This window comes from Carettochelys insculpta, chromosome 1, assembly GCF_033958435.1.
Source record: "Carettochelys insculpta isolate YL-2023 chromosome 1, ASM3395843v1, whole genome shotgun sequence".
NCBI lineage: Eukaryota > Metazoa > Chordata > Testudines > Carettochelyidae > Carettochelys > Carettochelys insculpta.
Genome location: NC_134137.1, coordinates 33,309,791 through 33,333,238, shown reverse-complemented (window position 1 = coordinate 33,333,238; position 23,448 = coordinate 33,309,791). Strand labels below are relative to the sequence as shown.

Here is a 23,448-nt window from a genome sequence, read left to right as displayed (position 1 = left end):
GACAGTTAGCAACCCTATAATTAAGTATAAAAATTAAAAATTAAGTACAAACGCAAAACAAAGCATCAGTATAACAGCTGAAAGAAAGATGGTTAGTGTTGTTCTTTTGTACAAAAATAGAACGGACAATATTATTCAAAAAGGACTGTCCTTCCTTAAAGCTTAAAGAACATTTTTATGAAAAAGAAACGCAAAGCAAGTTAGGTATGGAAGAATATTCTTATATTTTGTGTTTTTATAAATTTGTTATTTTTACAGAAAGCTACTGGAAAATAAAAATAAGTAACCTTTGAAATTTTTTTTAATGGGAAGAGAGTTTTTGCATCTTTTGGTCACAAATCTGCTTAATATTAGGAACAATGCTGGAAGGATGGATCCTCATATTAGGTGCATCATCACGTGATTTCTCTGAACGCAACTCGCACTGAAACAATCCAAATCAACTCTGATTGTTTCAGCACAAGTCACATAATAACTCTACTATTATGAATGCATTATAAATACTGATATACCTATGAACTAAATACTATTCAAATACCTAAGTATTTTTGATACACACATAATTTTATATTTCATATTTTAGAAGGCAAAATATTGCCAGCATCAATTTTTTTTCACGGAACACCAGTATTTGGTGGAACACGATTTGGGAAATGCTGGGCCACACCATTTCTGGCAGTTGCTGAAACAAGTACTAATTTAGCTAGTGTAAACTGAACTCCATTGAGCTTTCTATAGTATCTCTAGATTTAAAACCACTACCTTGGTTCACCCATCCCTGTATGTAAGTCACTTCCCCAAGAACCAGTTGCTAGGTTGATGGGAGAATTCTTCTTTTAGTGTAGAACAGTCTACACTAGCAGTAAGGATTTTTCACATCCCTGAGGAACATAGCTATACCGATGTAAGTTTTCCGTGTAGATCAGCCCCTATTTAGTGATGAGTGTTAAGGTTTTTCCCTCATTCTTAAATTGGTTTTAACTTACAGTTTTCTAAGGGCCTTTGCTTTTTTCCTTTTAAAATTAAAGCACTTTTAAAACAATTTTTGAAAACTCTTTGAAGTAGGAAGTTGGAAAGCGAAAAATTACATAAGTGTTAAAATATATGCATCAATACAGTGCTTTTTTTGAGCTATTACTTAGCAGCACCTTCGCATGCCCAGCCGTGGGATTGGCTGTGCTGGTGGGGTAGGTGGGAGCTGGCTGAGTACGGGCTTCTCTTTTTTACAAAAAAAGGCACAACATCAATATATTAAAAATATGTCTTGCTGGCTATTTTAAGGGCTCAGCCTACACAGGGTGAGTTACAAATGTCTATAGTCTGGAGCAAAATTTGGGCTGTATCCAGACTGGCTTTTACAAATGTATTAACTACTTTGAGTTAACTGGGAGCCGGTTAACATGAAATTAAAAAAAAACAAAAAAACTTTACAGGTACATTTACATGGAAGTAAAAGACCCAGGGCATGGCCAGACTGGCCTGGATTAGCTGACTTGGTCTCACAAGGCTTGGGCTGCCAGGCTAGAAAATTCCAGTGTAGATGTTCAGGGCTCAGGGTGGGGGAACCGTACCAACTTCTTCCTAGTGTAAATACTGCCCAGGATTATGTCTCCTCTGCAGGAAAAGTGGGTTATTTCTATCGAGACAGATCTCTCTGTGTAAAATCAGAAGGGAGACAATACATAGGTGTTTATTTACTAGAAAATTTAGCCAGTGTTGCTGGGGCCCTTAACTCAGTTCATTTTTGTTTTTTGTTATTTAAATCATTGTTCTGGGGTGGGGCTGGGAAGGAGGGGTTCATCATGTGGGCAGCTTGGAGCCAGGTGAGACGCTTCTTTCTATGGGGACAGCTGGGGGAAGGGGAGCATGTCCGTCAACTGGTGGGGACACAGACAGGCAAGCTCTCTCAAATATAAAGTAGGCAGGAGTGTCTTTCTCCAACCCTGCCCCCTGCTGTCCCAGTGACGTTATAACTGTTCTACTCCCCATCTCTGGCCCCTTGCTGCCTTCCTGTGGTCAGTATAAATTATACCTGTCCCTGCTTTCCATCCCATAACCCCTGCTACCCCCGTGAGAAACAGTGCATTCCAGGCACTTCCCATTGTCCTGGCGTAATCAAACCCTGACCCGGTTATAAGTATGGTAAGAGGAAGCTGCATACTGAATTTGGTGGTCCTAGATCTAACTGCTTAGGAGGATTTCTTAAACAAACGAACAGACACAGGCAGATACACACACTCACAGACAGATCAATGCTCCCAAATATATGGAGATGTCAGAGACTTTCTGATCGTCGGTATCTTGAAGAAGGGCAACAAGGCAGACTGTGAAAATTGTCATGGCATTTCCCTTCTGGCAATGGCAGGGAAAAATCTTAGCTCAGATCCTGCAAACTGACTCCTGCCACTCTCAGAAGAAATTCTCCCAGAATCCCAGTGTGGTTTCCAACCATTCCAAGGAACAGCGGACATGACGTCCACCACCCGGCAACTGCAAGAAAAATTTTATGAGCAAAACCAAGCCTTATATATGAGTTTCAACAACCTCACCAAAGCATTCAGCTCAGTCATAGTGCCCTGTGGACCATCCTCTCAAAGACTGGCTGCCCCAAAAAATTCATTGGCATCTTGAGGCTGCTTTGCAATAATATGACTGCCCCAGTATTGAGCAACAATGGATCCCAAAGTGACCTCTTAGAGGCCAAAACAGAAGTCCAACAAGGCTGCGTCATTGCCCCATGACTGTTCTGCATCTTCATCTCCATGACCTTTCACCTCATCAATGGCAAGCTTCCAGGTGACGTGAAGACTGTCTATGGAATGAATGGGAAATTTTTCAATCTTCGGAGGCTGAAGGCTAAAAGCAAGACTCCACAACCTCAAACGCGGAGCACTAGTGTGCGGATGACAATGTGGTTGTTGCTCTTTCTCCCACAGCCCTTCAGACAATCATAAGTGTCTTTACTGAAGCATATAAAAATCTCAGCTTCGTGCTATACATCAAAAAGACCAAGGTTCTCCATCAACTCTTGCTGATGGGACCATCTCATGCACTTCCTATTAAAGTCAGTGGAGAACCGCTGAAAATGTAGAGCACTTCCCATACCTTGGAAGTTATCTTTCTGCTAAAGTCAACATTGATGTGCAAATCCAGCATCATCTGAGCTGTGCAAGCTCTGCTTTTGCCCACCTGAGATAAAGGGCCTTTGAGAACTGGGACATTTATCCCAAGAAAAAGTTCCTTGTATACCATGCAGTGGTTGTTCCAACTCTACTATATACATGTGTAACTAGGACAACATACAAGCATCATTTGAAGGCACTTGAACAATATCACCAATGCTGCCTCAGGAGAATCCTAAATATCTCTTAGGAGGATAGGTGCACGAACACTAGCATCCTGGAAGAGTTGAACATGACCAGCATTGAAGTCATTGTCATACACCAGCAACTTTGTTAAAAACTGCCCCACAGCCCTCCAACAGCTACCAATACCTGCCCTTTCTTCTTCGAGTGTCCCCATGGGTGCTCCACAATAGGTGTCGGGCTTGCCCGGTGCCGCAGATCGGATCTTCCAAGCAGTTTCTGCCGGACCGCGCATGCGCCAGTGCGCGCCGCTCCCTTACGCGCTCCTGGCCATGTGCGCGATCCGGTCCCCGCCAGTTCCTCTTAACCGCCGTCGGCTGCAGATGGAATCCGAACTAGGCTAAGGCCAAGTAGCGTATTCAATGACTTTAACTGTTTTTCTTTAAAGTTTTTTTCAAGTACTTAGGCTACTGCAAGTTAGCCGGTTGTTATTTTTCAAAAAAAAAAAACAAAAAAAAAACAACAAACAAACTACAAGCGGGACAGCTTCAATCCAGTCCCAGTAACAAGCGCCGGAGGCCAGGAGCATAGGGCCATCAGCCCTCCTGCTGCGGCAGGCCATCAGAAGGGGAAAACAGCACAGAGAAGGTGCTAAGTACCCGTTTAACAACTGAAAGACTCACCAACAATGTCCTCTTCAGGATATAAAAAATGTGAGTCCTGCCGAGAGCCAATGCCAGCGTCTGATGGGCACAGTCTATGCATAAGGTGCCTTGGGGAGTCCCACGTTGCACAGAAATGCTCCTTCTGTGCTAAATTAACAGCCAGAGCAAGGAGAGACAGGGAGATGCGGCTTAAAATGCTGCTTTTCGACAAGGCCCTCCAGCCAGACGTGCCGGAGCGGCCGCAGCAGGAGGGACCCTCTGGGGCCCATAAAAGGAAAGCTGCCTCCCTCACCCCATCAGCGCAAAAACGGAGGAAAGTCTCCTCAGCCCGATCCCTGCCGGCAGCAACAGCGAGCGGGACAGGAGGAGCGAGCAGCCCCCAGCCGCAGCAACAGCTGATCGGCGGCGGCACGGAGAGCCACATGGAAGCGGCTCAGCCTCCAATAATCAGCCAGCTGCCCCACACCGCAGGCAGGGCGGCGGCTAAACAAGCGCCGGTACCGGCGGCACTGCAGGCAGCGGCACCGACCCCCGGGGAACCGGCGGTGCAGAGAGCGCAGGCACGCAGCCTGCAGGCACCGGAGGACACCGCACGTGCGGCACCGCCCTCGAGCGTGCTGAGCACGGTGCGGACGGGGCCGGGATCCCCTGTACGTCAGGGGGCGGAGTTACCTCCTCAAGGGAGGGGGAAGGCTGCACACAAGAGGAGGCATTGCAGCCCCTCCCTGCACAAGGCTGTGGAGTTGCTTTCTCACAGCCCTCCGCTTATGTTGCAGACTCCAACCAGAAGGCAGGGGTCCCCCCTAGCCTACCCGGAGCCCCCTTCTCTGTTTTTGCAACCAGCCTCACCCTGGCTGGGACCACCTTCACCCTTCCTGGGGTTTGAACCGCTGGACTATTATGCAAAATCGCTCTCTCCAGTGTCTCGACGATCTCCCTCCCCCAGACGCAGAGGGTATGCACCAAGGGAGTGGTCTAGGTCACCTTCCCAAGAACAGTGCCTATACTGCCATGGTCACCCCTACCACGCGGGGCATAGACACCATCGGCAATCTACTAGGGAAAGATCCCCGCAGACGATCTCGTACCCCCGAGGGCAATCGCGACCAGGGACAGAGACTCAAGCATCTCAGGGGGGACTGGTTATGGAACCCCGAGATTTTCCCTCGCAAACCTCTAGTGAGAGGGTGTTCCAGCAGGAACCGGAAGGGTCCAGAGAGACGTACCCCAGCGGTTCCTCGCTCTCCTTCCCGGACGAGGCTACGGCCCCGGGGGACGTCCATCCTCTGGACGATCTCAAACAGTTTCAAGAGCTGTTTAAGAGGGTGGCCTTCACGCAAGGCATCCAGACAGCAGAGGTGCAAGAGAAACACCATAAGCTCCTCAAAAATTTGAGACCTCCGGCCTCCTCCAGAGTAGCAATACCGCTTGATGAAGCGATCTTAGAGTCCGCCACTACGATATGGCAGACCCCTGCGACTATTCCGCCTGTCCAAAAGAGAGCGGATAAGAAATACTTCGTGCCGGCGAAGGGCATGGAGTTCCTGTTCAGCCACCCACAGCCAAATTCCTTGGTGGTGGAGTCGTCGCAACAAAGATCAAAGACATCTCAATTCAGGACAGGGGGAACAGACAAAGATGCCAAGAAGCTAGAGCTGTTCGGCAGAAAGGTCTACTCCTCCTCCACCTTAACGTTGCGAATGGCAAATTACGCAACGCACTTAGCGAACCATAATTTCGACAACTATTCCAGGTTAATCTCCCTCATGGACTCGCTTCCAGAGGACAAAAAGCCGGTGCTCAAGGCCATAGTGCAAGAAGGCTACGCGGCCTCGAGGACGGGAGTTCAGATTGCCCTGGACGTTGCGGACACAGCAGCACATTCCACAGCAACGGCAGTGGTGATGCGAAGGGAGTCCTGGCTCCAGACCTCGGGTATACCGAGAGATCTGCAGGCAAAGATAGTTGACCTTCCCTTTGACTCGCAGAAGCTGTTTGCTGAATCAACTGACTCGGTCCTTCATTCCAGTAAAGATTCAAGAGCCACACTCAGGACCCTGGGGATTTACACCCCTCCATACACAAAGAAAAGGTACTACCCTCAACAAAGACGGTACCAGTACCAGCAACAGCGCCCCCAGTACCACAGGGGTTACGAGCAAGGGCGACATCAACAGCACCAGCAGTACAGAACTCCCAGACGACGTTCACAACAGAGCCGTGCGTCCTCGGGGCGGGGCCAAAGGCCACAAGTTTGACATACAGATCCAGGGTTGCGCCATCACTACCATCGCACAAGGTCATCCAAAGCGACTATTCCACCATCGCCTCCGACCATTCTACGACCAGTGGCAAAGGATCACCACAGACAAATGGGTGCTGGAGATCATAGCCACGGGGTACGCCATCCCCTTCCAGTCGCTCCCACCGTCACGACCTCCACCCAAGCCCCGCCTCCAGGAGGCCTCCCAGGTAGCGAGGCTCAGGCAGGAGGTGGACCATCTCATGCTCATAGGGGCAGTGGAAAGAGTGCCGGAGCAACTGCAAGGGAAAGGGTTCTACTCCAGGTACTTCCTCACGGAGAAAAAGACAGGAGGCTGGAGGCCCATCTTAGACCTTCGCGGCCTCAACCGGTACCTGCGCAAGCAACGTTTTCGGATGATCACAATCGCCTCCATCCTTACAGCACTGGACGATGGAGACTGGTTCGCAGCCCTCAATTTACAAGACGCGTACTTCCACATAACTATCCATCCGGCTCACCGGCGATTCCTCCGGTTCATGGTAGGCAACGAACACTTCCAATACAAGGTCCTACCGTTTGGCCTCTCCTCGGCCCCCAGAGTCTTCACCAAGACCTTGGCAGTGGTGTCAGCCTACCTGCACAGACAGGGGGTATTTATTTTCCCGTATCTGGACGACTGCCTGCTCAAAGGGGCCTCGAAGGGGGAGGTTCTGCGCATGATACGCGTCACAGCAAACACGTTCTCTTCACTCGGCCTGGTTATCAATCTGGCAAAATCAAAAATAGACCCCACACAGGACATAGAGTTCATAGGGGCTCGCATGAACTCGGTTACAGCGAGAGTATATCTACCAGAGGCTCGCTTTCGGGCCATCGGCTCCCTCGTGCAGGTCATCACCTTCAGCCCTACGGTGCCGGTCTTGACGTGCTTACAGCTGCTGGGCCACATGGCAGCGGCGACGTTCGTAGTACAGAATGCCAGGTTACACATGCGCAGCATGCAGCACTGGCTGGCGAGTGTATACAAACCGGCAGTACACACCGTTCACAGGGTGGTGTCGCCCACAGCGGGGGTGCGCAAATCCCTGCAATGGTGGGTAAACCCCAGGAACCTGCTAACAGGGGTACCCTTCCACCAGCCGCAAATATCGGTTTTTCTCACTACAGATGCCTCCCTCATAGGGTGGGGAGCGCACATGGGCGAAGAGGTGACTCAAGGACTGTGGTCACCCACGGAACAGTCACTACACATAAATATACTGGAGCTCAGAGCAGCGTTTAACGCCTGCAGACACTTTCGAGACCATATACAAGGCAAAGTCGTCGGGATCAGTACAGACAATACCTCCACCATGTTTTATATAAACAGGCAAGGAGGAGCTCGATCCCGTGCCTTATGCGCGGAAGCAATCCGCTTATGGAACTGGTGCATTGCCAACAATATACTCTTGAAAGCCTCATACTTGCCAGGTGCGCACAATGTGAAGGCAGACCAGCTGAGCAGGCGTTTTGCACTCACACACGAGTGGCAGATCCGTCCCGATCTGCTACGGCCGATCTTCCACGCATGGGGTTTTCCCCAGATAGACCTGTTTGCCACTCAGCACAACAAGAAGTGCCCACGATTCTGCTCCAGGGCAGGACTGGGATGGGGGTCCCTGGGGCACGCGTTCGCGATCCCGTGGAGGGGCCCCCTGCTTAATGCGTTTCCTCCCACAGTGATGATCCACAAAGTCTTGCAGAAAGCCAGGAGGGAAAGGGCCCGGATGATCCTGATAGTCCCAACGTGGGATTGACAACAATGGTTCCCCCTACTCCTGCGCATGTCGGACCGTCCACCGATGCCTCTTCCGGTGGCGCCGGATCTGCTCACGCAAGCCCAGGGGTCCGTAGTGCATCCGCACCCCCAAAGCCTGCGACTGCAAGCGTGGTTAATCCATGGCTCAGCTCCCTAGATAGCACGTGCACAGTGGAAGTACAGCAAGTCCTAGAAAGTAGCAGGAGGACTTCCACCAGGAAGACCTACAAGCAGAAATGGACTCGCTTCACGGCTTGGTGTTCTACCAAACAGCTGGCCCCCCTTTTGGTGCCTATACATACAATACTAGAGTATTTACTGGACCTCAAGAGAGGAGGACTCTCGCTATCCTCGTTGAAGGTCCACCTTGCCGCCATCTCGGCGTTCAGACACGAGGAGGAAGGGCACACGGTGTTCGCCCACCCTATGGTTACCAGGTTCCTCAAAGGGTTGGTAAACCTATACCCCCCTTGGAAACCGATTCCACCTTTGTGGAACTTGGACCTGGTGCTTACCACGCTAATGGGACCACCGTTTGAGCCCTTGGCCACGGTCCCCCTCCGCCTCCTTACAATAAAGACGACCTTTCTTCTTGCAATTACGTCAGCTCGTAGGGTGAGCGAGCTCGCGGCAGTCATGGCAACGCCACCCTGCACTGTTTTTTCCAAGGAGGCGGTAACCATACGGCTGCATCCAGCCTTTGTTCCCAAAGTTTCTTCCGAGTTTCACATTAACGAACCTATTGTTCTACCCTCGTTTTATCCAAAGCCTCATAACTCCAACGAAGAGGCGCGCCTACACCTCCTGGACGTGAGGAGGGCGCTAGCCTTCTACGTAGACAGGACCAAGTCCTTCCGGAAAACGGATAGACTCCTAGTCTCCCTCGCTCCCAAGTCGAAAGGAGAAGGTCTCTCCTCGCAGAGAATCTCAAAGCACATTGTATCCTGCATAAAAATGTGCTACGAGCTCAAAAAGACTCCTTTATCGGCCACTCCCAGGGCTCATTCCACTAGGGCAGTGGCGGCATCAACAGCCTTTTTCAAGGGCGTTGCGTTAAAAGACATTTGCAGAGCGGCGACCTGGTCATCCTACGACACCTTCGCCAAACATTACGCCCTTCACAGGGTATTCCAAGAGGATACCCGTCTCTCTACAGCGGTCCTCTCAGGGACAAGCTGCACATCATCCGATTACCCACCTCCTATCTTGGGTTACTGCTGGGTAGTCACCTATTGTGGAGCACCCACGGGGACACTCGAAGAAGAAAGAGAAGTTACTCACCGTAGTAACGGTGGTTCTTCGAGATGTGTCCCCGTGGGTGCTCCACTACCCGCCCATCCTCCCCGCTTCGGATCTCTGTTAGTGTTTTGCAGGGGCACCCGAGGCGGTTGGTTGAGGAACTGGCGGGGACCGGATCGCGCACATGGCCAAGAGCACGCAAGGGAGCGGTGCACACCGGCGCATGCGCGGTCCGGCAGAAACTGCTTGGAAGATCCGATCTGCGGCGCCGGGCAAGCCCGACACCTATTGTGGAGCACCCACGGGGACACATCTCGAAGAACCACCGTTACTACGGTGAGTAACTTCTCTTTCTCTGTGGTAAGATCTGCAGCTCCAGAATCAGGCTGATCAGCCATCAGTGGACTCACAAATAAGACAATGACATTATTGAGTGACCATCATTATTGAGTGACCATCAAGAGACAATAGATTTGAGATCAACCATCTTCCTCCACCCCTAATTCCCTCAAACCTAGGGCTTAATTCACTAAGTAAAATATTCCAAAGCCTTTTCTCCTTTAGGACATGACATCTAATTAGGTATTTTAGTGTGAAAACAGCTGGGTTTTGCAGTGAAGACAAGGCATGAGCTGAATTCTGACTGTCCTAGAACATAGTCCTTACTATAACAGATTAGACCCAACATCCATCTTGTCTTGAAAACTGATTGGTACTAGCTGCTAAAGAGCAAGATGCAAGTGACCCTTTAACAAGCAGTTTTGGTATGAATCCAGTCCCCTTTGTAAGCTCTTTGATCTGGTAATTGCAGCTCTTTGATCTGGCAATTTCCAGCTTTAGCAAAACAAGATTTGTACTTGACAGAAGCAGGAGTTGAGAAGGATCCTTGCAATTCATAGCCTCCCTTCTCCCTTCTGCTCTTCCAAGTGTATACTAGGATGGTCTCATCTGGGAAGCCATTGGGTTGTCTTTCTGCTCAGCCCCCATTGCATTCAAACATTTCAAGCTCCTGATGTAAGTTACATCAGTCCAATCAAAATAGAAATTCTGATAACCCATCATATTCATACAGTAACTGCACCTAGCTGACCAGGTCTCATACAGTGTTCAAAACATCTTTATATCTTGGTATTCTGCCATTATTACATACTGGTTCCACAGCTGCCACACTGGGCACTATTGGGATAAAAACAAAAAAGTAGTCAAGTAGCACTTTAAAGACTAACAAAATAATTTTTGTTATTAAACAAAATATAAACAAATATATAAACAAAATATAAAAAATAATAATTTCCACACCTTGATAATTGTTTTTTTCCTGATTTGTCAACTTTGATTACTGTTTTGGTTCTCTATGCCTTAAATATTGAGTCTGTTCTGGTCTGGCTATGGACTGAAGAAGTGGGTCTGTCCCACGAAAGCTCACCTAATAAATTATTTTGTTAGTCTTTAAAGTGCTACTTGACTGCTTTTTTGTTTTGATACTATATAGACTAACATGGGTCCTTCTCTGTTACTATTGGGATAAAAGTGCTTCTGGATCCCAGAATTCATGGGTGTAGCCAGATGCCAAAACAGTTGTACCAGAACAGCACAGCTGTGTGTTCCCCCTAAACCAAACATTCTCAGTTCCTCATGAGTACCAAATTCACAGCCATGAAAAGCATGTCACAGACTAAGAAATCTGGTCTTCTGGTTGCTTTTATCCTGTGCTATACAGATTTCTTGGGGGAGACCAGTGTTTGTTCAATTGAGGGTTTTGAACCAAAAAGGAGTCATGAGTTTATTTGGGGAGGGGGGGAGCTGAAATATTGCCACCCTTACTTCTGTACTGCCTTCAGAGCTAGATGACTGGAGAGCAGCAGCTATTAGCTGAGTACCCAACTCTGAAGGCAGTGTTTTGCAGCAGCCATGTAGAAGTAACAGTAGCAGAACCACATCCCCCTTATACAATAACCTTGTGGCACCCTCCCCCTCCTGTCCTCCTTGGGTGAGGACCTCTACAATCCCAACACCTTGTCATTTCAGATTTCAATAGCTGACATCCCGAAATTTATGATTTTTAAAATCCTATGACTGAAATTGATCAAATGGACAATGAATTTGCTAGGGCCCTGCTTATGAGAAACCCTCGCTGGTATGGGGGACTAGTTGATGGGAAACTCATGTCCCTTGAACCATGTCCTGACACAGCTACTAACACTGCCCCTTTATTTTCTCTCTCCTTTTTCCATTCTCTGTTCTTTCCCACACCACCACCTTCTCTTTTCCACATGCTTTACTGGCTGTTCTCCCTTCTGGCCTCCCCTCCATTCCATCTAGTGGCTCCCATCCCCACACTCACACTCATCAAGGAGATGGATGCTTTGTGAGCATCACTGGGGGTGCCATCTGAGGTTGAGCTGAGCAACAGAGAAGAGGAGAAATGTGGACTGGCTGGCTTTGGACCTGTGCTCTGCATTCACAAGCTGTGCCTGCAGCCTATTACATTAGAGGACACAGTGGGAGCCAGGAGAAATTTGCTCTCCATGCCTTGCCTCATCTGCTTCCCAAAAGAATTTCTATGTGTGTGATGTGGATTTGGGGTCTTGCATCTTTACGCACCTGCACTGACATTATCCAGGGCTCTGCATCTGTGAACTGAACCACTGCCCCTCTCGCAGGGGAGCACTTTTCCTTGTCTTTGTGATGGGTTGGTAGAGAACTGGCTGTTTTAGATATTCTGCATTGCTGCCATAAATTTCCTTTCTTAATAGAGACACACTTGTGTATGTCCTTGCATTTAAATTCTTCGACTGGGTCTACACTACCCTGGAAGATCGATGCCCTCAGGGTGGATCTTGCCGGATTTGGTTTCGCTCGTCTGGTAGGATGCATGAAATTGATCTCTCAGGGGTCACAGTTGATCCCTGTACTCCTTGTGAGACACGAGGGGTAAGGGAGGTCGATGGGAGAAACTCTCCTGTCTACCTTCTGCAGTAGGGATGGCCACGTTAGCTGAGACGTTAGCTGAGCATAAGTACATCAATTGTAGCTACATAATCACCATGGCTAGAGTTGTGTATCTGTGGTTGACTTCCTTTGCCTAGTGTAGAGGTAGCCTTAGAAGTGAAAGCAAAGTCTGCAGGTCACTTTCTCTTGGGCAGGGGACCCTGCCGTAGGTTATTTTCTGAATTGTTGTTTTGTATACAGGGAATTCCCAACGAAAGCTGGAGAATCACTAAGATAAATGAGCGCTATGAACTGTGTGATACGTACCCTGCCATTCTAGTTGTGCCTGTAAATATTCCAGATGAAGAATTAAAGAAAGTGGCATCTTTCAGATCAAGAGGTCGCTTACCAGTGAGTATGACCAAGGAAGACCCTTGGATGTGTTTTTTATAAAGACCTTTGCACCATAAGTAATGCCAGGAGCAGTCAGAGAGGACACCAGGAAGCAAACCCAAATGGTTGATGGATAATAAAAGCAATTGTGAGAATTCTGCAAGGAGTTTAAAGACAGCATTGTCCGCTAGAACTAATGTTAGGAAAGAGACATAGACGAAAGTAAAGTGCAATGTAAGAAAATTAAACTAAATCCAAACTGCAGGACAACTTAATTTTCTAGGATACAAAATTAGCTTGGTTAAATATTCACTATTTTCTGCCTCTTCTAATGTTTTGTTTTTGTTTTTTTGCCCGGGGGAGGGGGACTGAACACTTTTTTTCTGTCATATATTGCTGTTGATGAAGCTCTTAACAGCAGGTTATAAATAAGGAATGGCATAACTATTACCTTTATTATTTCTATAGCAGCTAATGTTAGCCTGTTTTATTCACAGATATATAAAAAGATAAGTCCCTGCTCAAAGGAGCTTACAGTTTAAATGGGGAACATTAAACAAGACTCAGCACAATGGGCATGGATGAAAAGGGGGTCTGTTTCACTCAACGCATCACTGAATGGCAGGAGAATTAAGCTGGACTCCATTTAAAAGCCAGCTTTAAGCATGTTCATTCATTTGTAAGTTGTTTCCAGCTTTAGGAACATACTACCTAGGAATAAAAGAACAAAACAGAGGATAGTGCTGTCACTTTAATTCAGACATGACTTAATTTGATCCAGCTCTCTGTAACCAAACCAAATGCACAAACTGATCCTAAGGAATCAGGTTCAGGTAGATCATTTTACTATCCTATTGAATTCCTGTCTCCATTTTTTTCTATGTATTATGAAAGGTTTTGTCATGGATTCATCCAGAAAGCCAAGCTACAATCACTCGTTGTAGCCAGCCAACGGTGGGAGTGAGTGGAAAGCGAAGCAAAGAAGATGAAAAGTATCTTCAGTCCATCATGGATTCCAATGCTCAGTCCCATAAAATCTTCATCTTTGATGCAAGGCCTAGCGTTAATGCGGTAGCCAATAAGGTGAGATGTTCTCTGCCCTCTCAAGAGCAGGAGATGCTGCAGTTCAGAGCTAGCCTACAACCTTCCTTTAGTATCTTCCATAAGGATGGGGCAGGGTAGGGTTGCTGTGGTGGAACTGGTGAATTGACACTGGCTCCAATTGCACAGATAGATCTGTGCTGGCAGACCCTTACACCTGCACAGAGTCCTGCTGATGGCAATGGAACTGTGTAGGTGGAAGGGCCCATCTGCATGAATCCAGCTTCAGGATCTGGGCCTCAAACCATGGAGGAAGAAAAGATGACTTTTGTTCAGCAGTTGCGATTACAGATTCTTGCATCCTGAATGCTTCCATATTTCTGCACCCAATGGCTTGGGGCTGATTCTGAAGGTGGTGAGCACCCTGTGCGTCGACTTGAACAGGACCTGTGGGTGTTCAAGGCCACTGAAAACCAGGCATCAGATGCCTCTAGCTGGGCTTCTGCACTCTATGGCCACTTTTAAACATTTGAGAGCCTGTCCTGTGATTTTTCAGCATCACCCTGTCAGTGAAATGACTAGGAAGGCAGCCCAGAACCAGACCCACGTTCTAATGTTATGTAGCATACAGGAGATATTGATCTTTGCTTACATGTAAGAATGCCATTGCTGCCTGGGCTCTGGATTTTCTCTGTGTTTATCACCCCAAAAGGGTAATTCCCTGTGGGGGAAAAATACAGTCCTTTCCATATGATCCCCAAGTGGGACTGCCAGACAGTAATGTAATGAGTCTAATGAATGTATTACTTCAACCTTGGTAACCAATAATTATTAGACAGAAAAATCAGCAGTTTAATGTTGATAACAATTACAGTACTAAGAAAAACCATGCCTGCAGGAAAAAAAATACGTTAAGATTATGTGCAAGAAACAGCCTTGTCTCAGTTTGTAAAATGAATATGATATTTAGGTCTATTCCCCTGTTTTTACATCAGGATTTTGATAGCTTATTTGTAATTATTGTGGTAATACACATCAAATAGCATTTGTCTTGTGAAAGCTACTGAATTGAAAGACAAAATATTTTTGTTAATGATGGCCTATGGGTTTGTTTATATTTCCTAGGCTAAAGGAGGGGGCTATGAAAGTGAGGATGCTTACCAGAATGCAGAATTAGTTTTTTTGGACATTCACAATATTCATGTGATGAGAGAATCCTTGAGAAAATTGAAGGAGATTGTATATCCTAACATCGAGGAGACTCACTGGCTGTCCAATTTGGAGTCAACTCATTGGCTGGAACATATCAAGGTGTGCATGTGTGTTAGTATCTGTGATGTATTTATCTAACTGAAACATTCTGGTTTCTGTGTACTTACATCTATGGAAGTAGAAGTGTCTGTGTAATCCTGGAACAGCTGCAACGCAGCTGCTACTTTGTTTCATTTCATGTTGAGAATAGTACCAAATAAGACTGATCCTGCAGATAGGTACATGGGTACTTAATTTTGTGCACTGTTAGGGTTTCATTATAGTCAATGGAAATGCACTGGGACTCATCGTAGTGCATAAAGTTAAGCACATTTGCAAGTCTTTGTGGGATTGGGTGTAAATCCATGTTTTCTTTCTATCTATACACAGAAGAGTTAATTACACTGAAAATGCATGTTTTCCACTTTGTACAGGGAAAAATATAATGCATGAGATGAATTATTAAATAATTTTCATCCCCCAGAGAGAAATCTTTTTAAATAAGATGCTCTATAATCCTGAGAAACCAAAAGAAGTAAATATTCATGTAAAGTGCTGAATACCATCCTCAGGTAGGTACTTCGAGTTCCCAGCAACAAACCGCCCTAGAGAGCGAGGGAAAGAAGCCATTTACTCATAATGTAGTGGCTGGAAACTTCTAGTTTAACACAGGCGTCCAAGATGAAGTCAGCAATTTCAGGTCTAAAAGTGGAAGATTGCAAGCCAACGTCTTTGGGAGGAGCAGTTGACTGTTTTATTTGTCCTTGACTGTTCCTTGTAGTTAGTGGTTTGATGTCAGCTGTTCACAACTGGAAGAAAATATTTCGACAAAGTAAATCAGTGTTCTGTGAGTGGAACTGAATCCAAGCTCCAAAGGCGCGGGGGAGGGAGGGAGGGAGAGAGGTGTGTGTGTGTGTGTGTGTGTGTGTTTTTAGAATGTTTTGGGATGAATAACCTGTCTATTAACGTAACAATGTCTGATGCACTAACACTTGGAAACCAGGGCTTGTCTACACAGGGAAGTAGACCAACATGGATTGAAACAGAGAGGTAGCCGTGTTAGTCTGTTTTCTAACAAAACAAACCACCAGTCACATAGCACTTTAAAAAAACTAAACAAGTGAATTATTAGTTGATGAGCTGTTGTGGGACAGACCCACTTCTTCAGATCTATAGAATTTCCAGTCCAGACCCAGATATATAGTACAGAGATCCAAAAAAAATTGCAATAAAAATTGACAAATCAAATACATGAACTGAAGGAGCACGGATTACAGTGGGAATTCCTTTACAGCTGTACCAAGCAGTTTCCCCATGCAGACAAGCCCCAAGTGTCACTCATCTGACAAAATTAGACTACCTGTAATTGCAGGGTTAGCACATAAAGCTCAGCTCCCGGAATCTGTGCAACTACAGTAAACAGAGGGCGGTACAGAGCTGTTCTTGGAAAGGCAGGGTTGCCAGTTTCTTCCTTCAGCAAAATACAACCCATCTAATTTTGACATGGACACAACCGCCACAGCTGAGACAAGTGACTTGGCTACAGCAGTGCTGTTCTCTGACATGGTTAATACAGGATTAAAGTTGTAGTGCAGATGATATTTAATTGTGACCAGGTAACTGGTTTAAATCCTGGACTGTCTGAGTATTTAATCTGGGTACAAGGTGCTTCCAGAGTCATGCCTATGACTTGTACCTTCACTGGGGCATCACTGTCCCATAACCAAGCTCCTGTCTCATTTATAAGTATAAAGCAGACATCGCCCTTGTCTTGTTTAGAGGTGTCACAAGAAAGTCCCCTTGCCATTCATGTTCTATGGAGAGGCTTCACTAATGCCCTGTCTGTGTTGCAGCTAATTCTTGCTGGCGCACTTCGGATTGCGGATAAGGTGGAGTCGGGGAAAACCTCTGTGGTCGTGCACTGCAGTGATGGCTGGGACCGAACAGCTCAGCTAACTTCTCTGTCCATGCTCATTCTGGATGGCTATTATCGAACAATAAGGGGGTTCGAGGTGCTTGTGGAGAAGGAATGGGTGAGCTTTGGGCACAGATTTCAGCTGGTGAGTCAACTACCTTTTGAGGGTATTCAGTTGCTAGTGTGTTAAATGAAGAGTTTCTCACCTAATTAGTTACACTATTAGTTACAGACACTCCTTTTGATCACTGTTGAGTTTGCAGAGTGAAGGTGCATGTCACACATTTATTCTGGCACATTAGAGCCTTCACTGAGTTTTGCTCATTGTCCTTAGACTGCAATCAGTTGATATTGGTTAAGGTTACCTAATCCAGTACTGTATCTAATGCTTATTATGGCACTGATTTCATTATGTGGCCTTAGGTGGTCACCTAACAGTTTTCCCATCTGCATATTTAAACGTTATCCCCCATTTTATATATGGGAATACTGAAATACTTGAGCGATTGAGGGCCTGATCCAGCAAAATAATAAACAAGGTGCTTAAACTGTAAGGAAATGACTAGTCCCATCTATAAAACAGAGATAACGATGCTGATCTTCTTTGTAAAGCATTTGAGAGCTATGGGTGAAAAGAATTCTGTGAAGGAGAGAGAGATTATTACCACCTACATGGTGGTAATCAGAAGAACTGCCATGCTGGGTCAGACCACTGGTCCATCTGGCCCACTGTCCTGTTTTCCAGCAGTGTTCAATGTCGGGTGCTTCCGAGGGAATGAACAGAACAAGGCAGTTATTGAGTGATCCAGCCTCTGTCCTCCAGTCCTTGCTTCTGGCACACAGATTTAGGGACACCCAAACCATGGAGTTTTTTTTTTTAACCCTAATTACATTTCCCCTTCACAGTATCTCTTGGCTGTGGGGGTGGGCTGAAACAATTTGTAAAGTGAAGGTGCGTAGAGCCATTGAACCAAACTGTAAACCCTGTGTATGATGGAAATCACTTCAAGCCAGGGAGTGTGGCCGCACCCCTCGGTCCAGAACCTGTGGCTGGGCAGCAAGTTCCATAGAGTCACTGTGCTGTGTGAAGAAGTACTTCCTTTTGCTTGGTTTACACCTTAAATTTCATTGTGTGCCAGCTGGTTGCATAATGGGAGGGGGTAAATAACACTTGGATTTTCACTCCATACCATTCATGACGTTACAGACCTCGGCAGACCCCCTTCCTGCCCCCCCCCACCGCTGGTCCTGTGCACCTCTTGCATGCTGGGGCACCAGAGCCTCCCACTTCCTACTCTCCACCTCCCTCCCTGCACTTCTGGAGCACGGCACAGCCACTGATTTGCACTGTCCCTGCTCCTCCCTCTCCCTCCCAGAGCTGGGATGCTGTGAATGAGCTGGGATGGAGGAGTAGGAATAGGAAGAGTGGGGCTCTGGTGCCCCAGTCAGCAAGAGGCACCCAGGGGCGAAGGGCAGACAGGGGGTCTGTGGGCTGCAGGTTGAGCCATACAGCCCGCGGCCAGCAGGTTGCCCACCACTGATATAAAGTAACCCTTCAATAAACACACCCCTGAGGAATGTCTCCATCCAAACCCCATGCTCCTCTTCACCTCTCAGCCTTCCCCTAGCTGTTAATTTAAAAACCACTTCTACAACTTCTGCAGTTTCAATGCTTTGCTGAATTGGCACTTAAATGATTTGCCCAAGGCCACGCCTAATGGGCAGTGTCAGAGGCTTACTTCTTTGGGACACTTTCATAAATATTTATCAGTGGCTGGCAGCTGAGAAGTGCTGTCTAATTATCATTAGGTGCTGAGTTTCCGTGCAGCTTTAAGATCAATTCTATTGCACTACTGCATGATGAACACATATAGTTATACATAATTGAAATGAGCAAAATTGTAAATGTTTTCTAGTCTTTTGAATGCTAACTGTTACATGAAGTCAGATGCCTCTGGAATGTCTGTTTGGATCACTTATTTTTAACTCTTACATGCATATAACATGTCCCTGAGAAAGGATCTCACTTCAAAGACTGGAGGAATAGCTGTCCAGAACTTCTGCACTTACTAATATAAACACAGACACATCAGGAGACTTTGTGACCGTCTTACAGCTATTGCAGTCTGCTGCGCTGGTAACCCAGGTACATCGAATCCAAGCTATTTCTTCGTGAAGTACTATTGTAGCTCATGCCCTTTTGTTTTGTTATTTTGTCTCAGAGAGTTGGCCATGGAGATAAGAACCATGCAGATGCAGACCGCTCTCCTGTTTTTCTCCAGTTCATTGACTGTGTCTGGCAAATGACAAGACAGGTAAATTTCTAAGCTGCATGCATGCTTCATGTGGGACTTGGGTGCATCTGCCCAGTGATCTGCTGCTCAATTTTTAAATTAAAATGCAGCATCCTCTAAGTGGCTTTTTTTGTTCTGCTCTGCTTTTGCTTGGGTACAAATGTCAAAAAGGGACTAACTGAGTTACGAGCCTACTTACTTGAAAGTCTGTGGAATTTAGGTGCCTAAGCACTTAACACGTTTTGAAAATAGGACTTTGTTTTCTTAGTCATTTAGCTGCTGTTGAAAAACTTATCCAGTGAAATTTTCCAGATAAACATTAATTGTGTGAGCAGAGAAGGGATTAATTTCACTTTAACTTCTAAAAATGAATGCATGGCTCCTAGATTGTGCATGATTATCAACACTGGAGGCTCCTTTACCCACGCATCAGATACGGTGTAGAAGCAGAGACCCTCAAACTTCTCCTGCTCTTGAGTGGATCTAGTGGCGTAGGGTAAGAGCCATGCCACTGTGCCCACTTTGCATTTGGCCTCTGCACAAGGGTGTTTAGGTTGTATTTTCATCCTTTTGACAAAGGTATATGTGCAGAAAAAAAAAAACAGGCCCGATAAAACAGTGAACAGGGATGTCATTCTGATGGTGTTTTTTCAGTATCCAAACAGAATTGGCAGAATGGCCCTTTCTTGAATATTGCTAAAGCATTCTTTCTCAGAGATCTTCTTAATCCTTCTCTCATCAGTTTCCTCCTGAAGAGTAGGTGTTTGGGACTGACTGAACAGCAGCTAAAGACATATACTCAAAGGCATCAGAGCTGGGAAAAACCACGATATCATTTAGCATCAGGAATGGGGCTCAGAAGCCAGAGAGAACAGGATAGTAAGGTTTGCAGATGAAGAATTTCTGCTATCCCCTCGTGGTCTTCTCCAATCACTTCAAACTATCCCACTCCCACAACTCCATATTCGACCATATTCCTTACTGTGTAGCTGTCCCCCAACACACACAAAAAAATGGGATACATTTTTCATAACCTCCTCCAGGTTTTCCAGCAGCAATAGAGTCAATTAGAATTATTTAATTTTCAGACAAGTTCTGATGACATTCGGAAAAATAATTTTTAAAACAAAAGGGAAGATATATTGTGATTTTGTACCTGTTTCCCAAGCAGGTCAGGTTGTTGGCCTACATTTATATTATAGTAGCATCTTGAGCTTTCAGCCAATGTTAAGGCCTTACATGTGGTGGCAATTCCTAGGTTCCCACAACCTATTCCCAACATTGGAATTGGTTTTATGGGTTCCTGCTGCTATCCCATGGAAAACTCTCAATTGGATGTGTGAATTGTTTCCATTTAAACAAATGGAGCTATTGTTGCTGTGTAGAGTTTATTTTATACCTCCTGCACCCCTTTGTTCATAGCCTCATTAAAATCCTGCATAAAACAAAAGCTCCAGGTTAAGCAGTTCTGGGTATCTATAAATACAGTCATCAGAGCTTCAGGCCTCTGGCTTTTGGTCAGAATTCCTCACTGCACATATAAAGCAGATCTTTGAGAGAAGCATTTGCTTTCAGAAAATAGCAATGTGATTTTGGAGATGGAGGCACTCAAATAACAAATCCTGCATTAGAAATGCAGAGGGGGCACATTTGGCCCATTAACTGGCTGTCACAGTGGTATGTCTGTTCATTAGCAACAAGCACCGTACTAACAAAAATAAACAAGCAATCTACCTGGTTGTGTTTGAAGTTTCCTACAGCATTTGAATTCAATGACTGTTTCCTGATAATAATTCTGGACCACCTGTACAGCTGTTTGTTCGGGACATTCCTGTGTAGCAGTGAGCAGCAGCAAGTGAAGGAGGTAAGGCCTTGCCTTTTTTCCAAGGTGAATGCAATAAATTGATGTTCCTAAAACAGGCGAACGATGCTGATGGAATTGTTTCCTCTCCCACTGACTCCAGTGGGAGCAATGTTTGCCCCAACAGATCTTCCAGCTCAACTGCTGCCATTCAGGGTTTTTTCCCCTCCTGTAAACTGGTATGAACTATTCAGATAGCTGAATTTCTATACTTCAGACCTGTATATAACTGATAACTGTTTCTTCCTAATCCTTTAATAGCCATTTAAGATCTCCTGTGACATGGTGTAAACTAAAAATCTGTGAACAAACCATACTTCCAGCTGTCAGCAAGGTGCCAGATATGCTCTTCTTCCTGGTGAGGACGGAGCTGCTAGTTATTCAGAGTAATGCGTCTGCAGCTCATTTCAGCTGATAGTTCTGTACTCCAGCCTGGCCTACCTCAGCAGAGCTTAACGCAGTTACAAAATCCAAACTGCGAATGGAGGAATGTTGGGTACATTCGCATGACTTAAACCACTTATCCAAAGTTATACTTACAACCCCAACCAGAGTTCAAAAGGAGAATGAATGACGTCAATCTCAGCTTGCTGAAGCTGTAAGCACCGTTTAACTACAAAAAGGCTGCATCTAGGCTAAGAAAATTGGCATCTGTCATTTTGAAAACTCTAGCCCTGACTACTGCCTCAGGCACTAGCTGAGTCAGGGCTAGGGTGTTTAATCACTGTATTGCATAGACCTGTAGTGAGCTGGATTTGACAGCAGAGAGGTCAAAATCACTATTAACACCACATTGCTAGTGAATGGTATGTCCCAGTTTTCCAAGTATACATGAGGCTTGAATATTTGCCATGCCAAAGCAGACAGCAGACGCTCTGTTCACTGTCTCTTTAAAGTCCATCAATCTAGCGAAGTACTTAAGCACACATGTAATCCCAGTGATTTCAGTAAGACTACTCTCATATGCTGTTTTGCTAGATTGAGGCCAAAAACTCATGCTTCCTCCTTGCTATTAAATATATTGGGCCCTTCTCTGGGACCATCTGAAAGGTGGGAAGCATAATGACAGTAATGGTCATGTTCCAGCCCTCCTCTTGTCCTTCAGAGAACCTTATCTCCTCCCTGGGTAGGTTTCCCCTTTGTGTGCCAATGGTGATTCCTTTGACTGTGTTGCAGGCTGAGTTGGGAATGAGGGATGTTTGCATGCCAGGGTGCCTGCATGTGTTTATATCACAGAAACCACTTCAGAAAAGTATGAAGTGTATTTTTTAGCAAGGAGAAGCAGAGTTTTTTTATTAATAGTAAACATATGTATATGCTGGTATAAATATTCTTAGAACTGTGCAGATCAATGTTCACGTGGCTGGGTATGTAAAACAGCTTTTATTTTTCCCTTAAAGAGCCTTCCAAAAAAGACTATATCACTGTGGTCTTACATCAATAGCCAACTTGAAGACTTTACTAATCCCTTCTACGTGTGCTACTCCAACCATGTCCTGTATCCTGTGGCCAGTCTGCGCCACCTAGAGCTTTGGGTGGGATATTACATCAGATGGAATCCAAGGATGAAACCACAGGTGACCATTTTGTTTCTAAAACTGCTAATATGTCAAAAATACTGGCATAGATGCTCCTACAATACGAGTCACCTTGGCACCTGGGAGCTGTACAACAGGCAACAGTACAATCCTGCCCCAACTGCCACAATTTAAGTTTAAAAACAAAACAGTTCAACATACCTACACCACTTGTGATGTGCTGAACTGGGTGCCTAACTTAGTTTTAAAACTATCAGCCAGGATTTTAAAAACAGTGTTGAGTTTAAACTCCCCAGTATGTGGATTGGCAGTCACGGGGAGTGAAGTGTAGGCACTCAGTGCTTTGAGAAATCAAATTGCATTTTCAAAAGCACCAGGTCCCACTTCCCAGAAGGACTCAGATGCCTCAGCCTTACTGAACATCAGGACTTAGCCTAGAAAATCATTATGCATTTATGAAATGTTTACCCTAGAGGCCTAATTTCAGACTTGGGGCCTAACTTTAGGTAGCCACTTTTGAAAATCTTGGCCAGGCCCGTAGTATCCGTGTTGTTGAACATTTAAGACAAGGTCATGGTACTATGAAGAATCTCCGAAGTGCCTTATTCTATTTCTACTTAATTAGCAGCAGCATTGGGATGCCAATGGGATAGGTGACTAAGAGATCTGCAGGTCTCTGTTTTCACATTTCACACTTTATTTTATTCACTCGTTTGTTGTCTCATGCCCAGATCAGCTTTGTAAATAAAATATAGCCACAGAGGCCAATAAAGCGTCAGGGCCCTGGAATGAGCAGGTCCTGAGAGTGCAAATGACATTGAAGTGGAAATGTATGTGCAAAGCAGAACAGTTAATTTGATTATAGGCTGTGGCTCACAGGAGAGGCTGGCATAACCCTTATACCCTATCACTGAAAAAAAATGGATCAAGAGCAAACGAGCCAGTGATGACACCGAGTGGTTTAGCAGCCTT

General features: G+C 45.8%; 1 protein-coding gene across 9 annotated transcripts in view; it reads left to right on the top strand.

Annotated features, from left to right (window-relative positions):
- The window catches only part of MTMR2 (myotubularin related protein 2), a 96,392-nt gene that overhangs the window by 70,023 nt on the left and 2,921 nt on the right, over positions 1 to 23,448 (top strand). For 8 of the 9 annotated variants that reach the window (XM_074984394.1, XM_074984388.1, XM_074984385.1 and 5 more), the window contains 7 exons: positions 12,445 to 12,594; positions 13,471 to 13,659; positions 14,743 to 14,928; positions 16,722 to 16,928; positions 19,006 to 19,098; positions 20,828 to 20,941; positions 22,339 to 22,515. In XM_074984394.1, coding sequence (XP_074840495.1) covers positions 12,445 to 12,594; positions 13,471 to 13,659; positions 14,743 to 14,928; positions 16,722 to 16,928; positions 19,006 to 19,098; positions 20,828 to 20,941; positions 22,339 to 22,515 — 1,116 coding nt within the window. Of the gene's footprint in view, positions 1 to 12,444; positions 12,595 to 13,470; positions 13,660 to 14,742; positions 14,929 to 16,721; positions 16,929 to 19,005; positions 19,099 to 20,827; positions 20,942 to 22,338; positions 22,516 to 23,448 lie in introns of those variants that run through there. The other variant, XM_074984393.1, reaches the window with a different exon arrangement.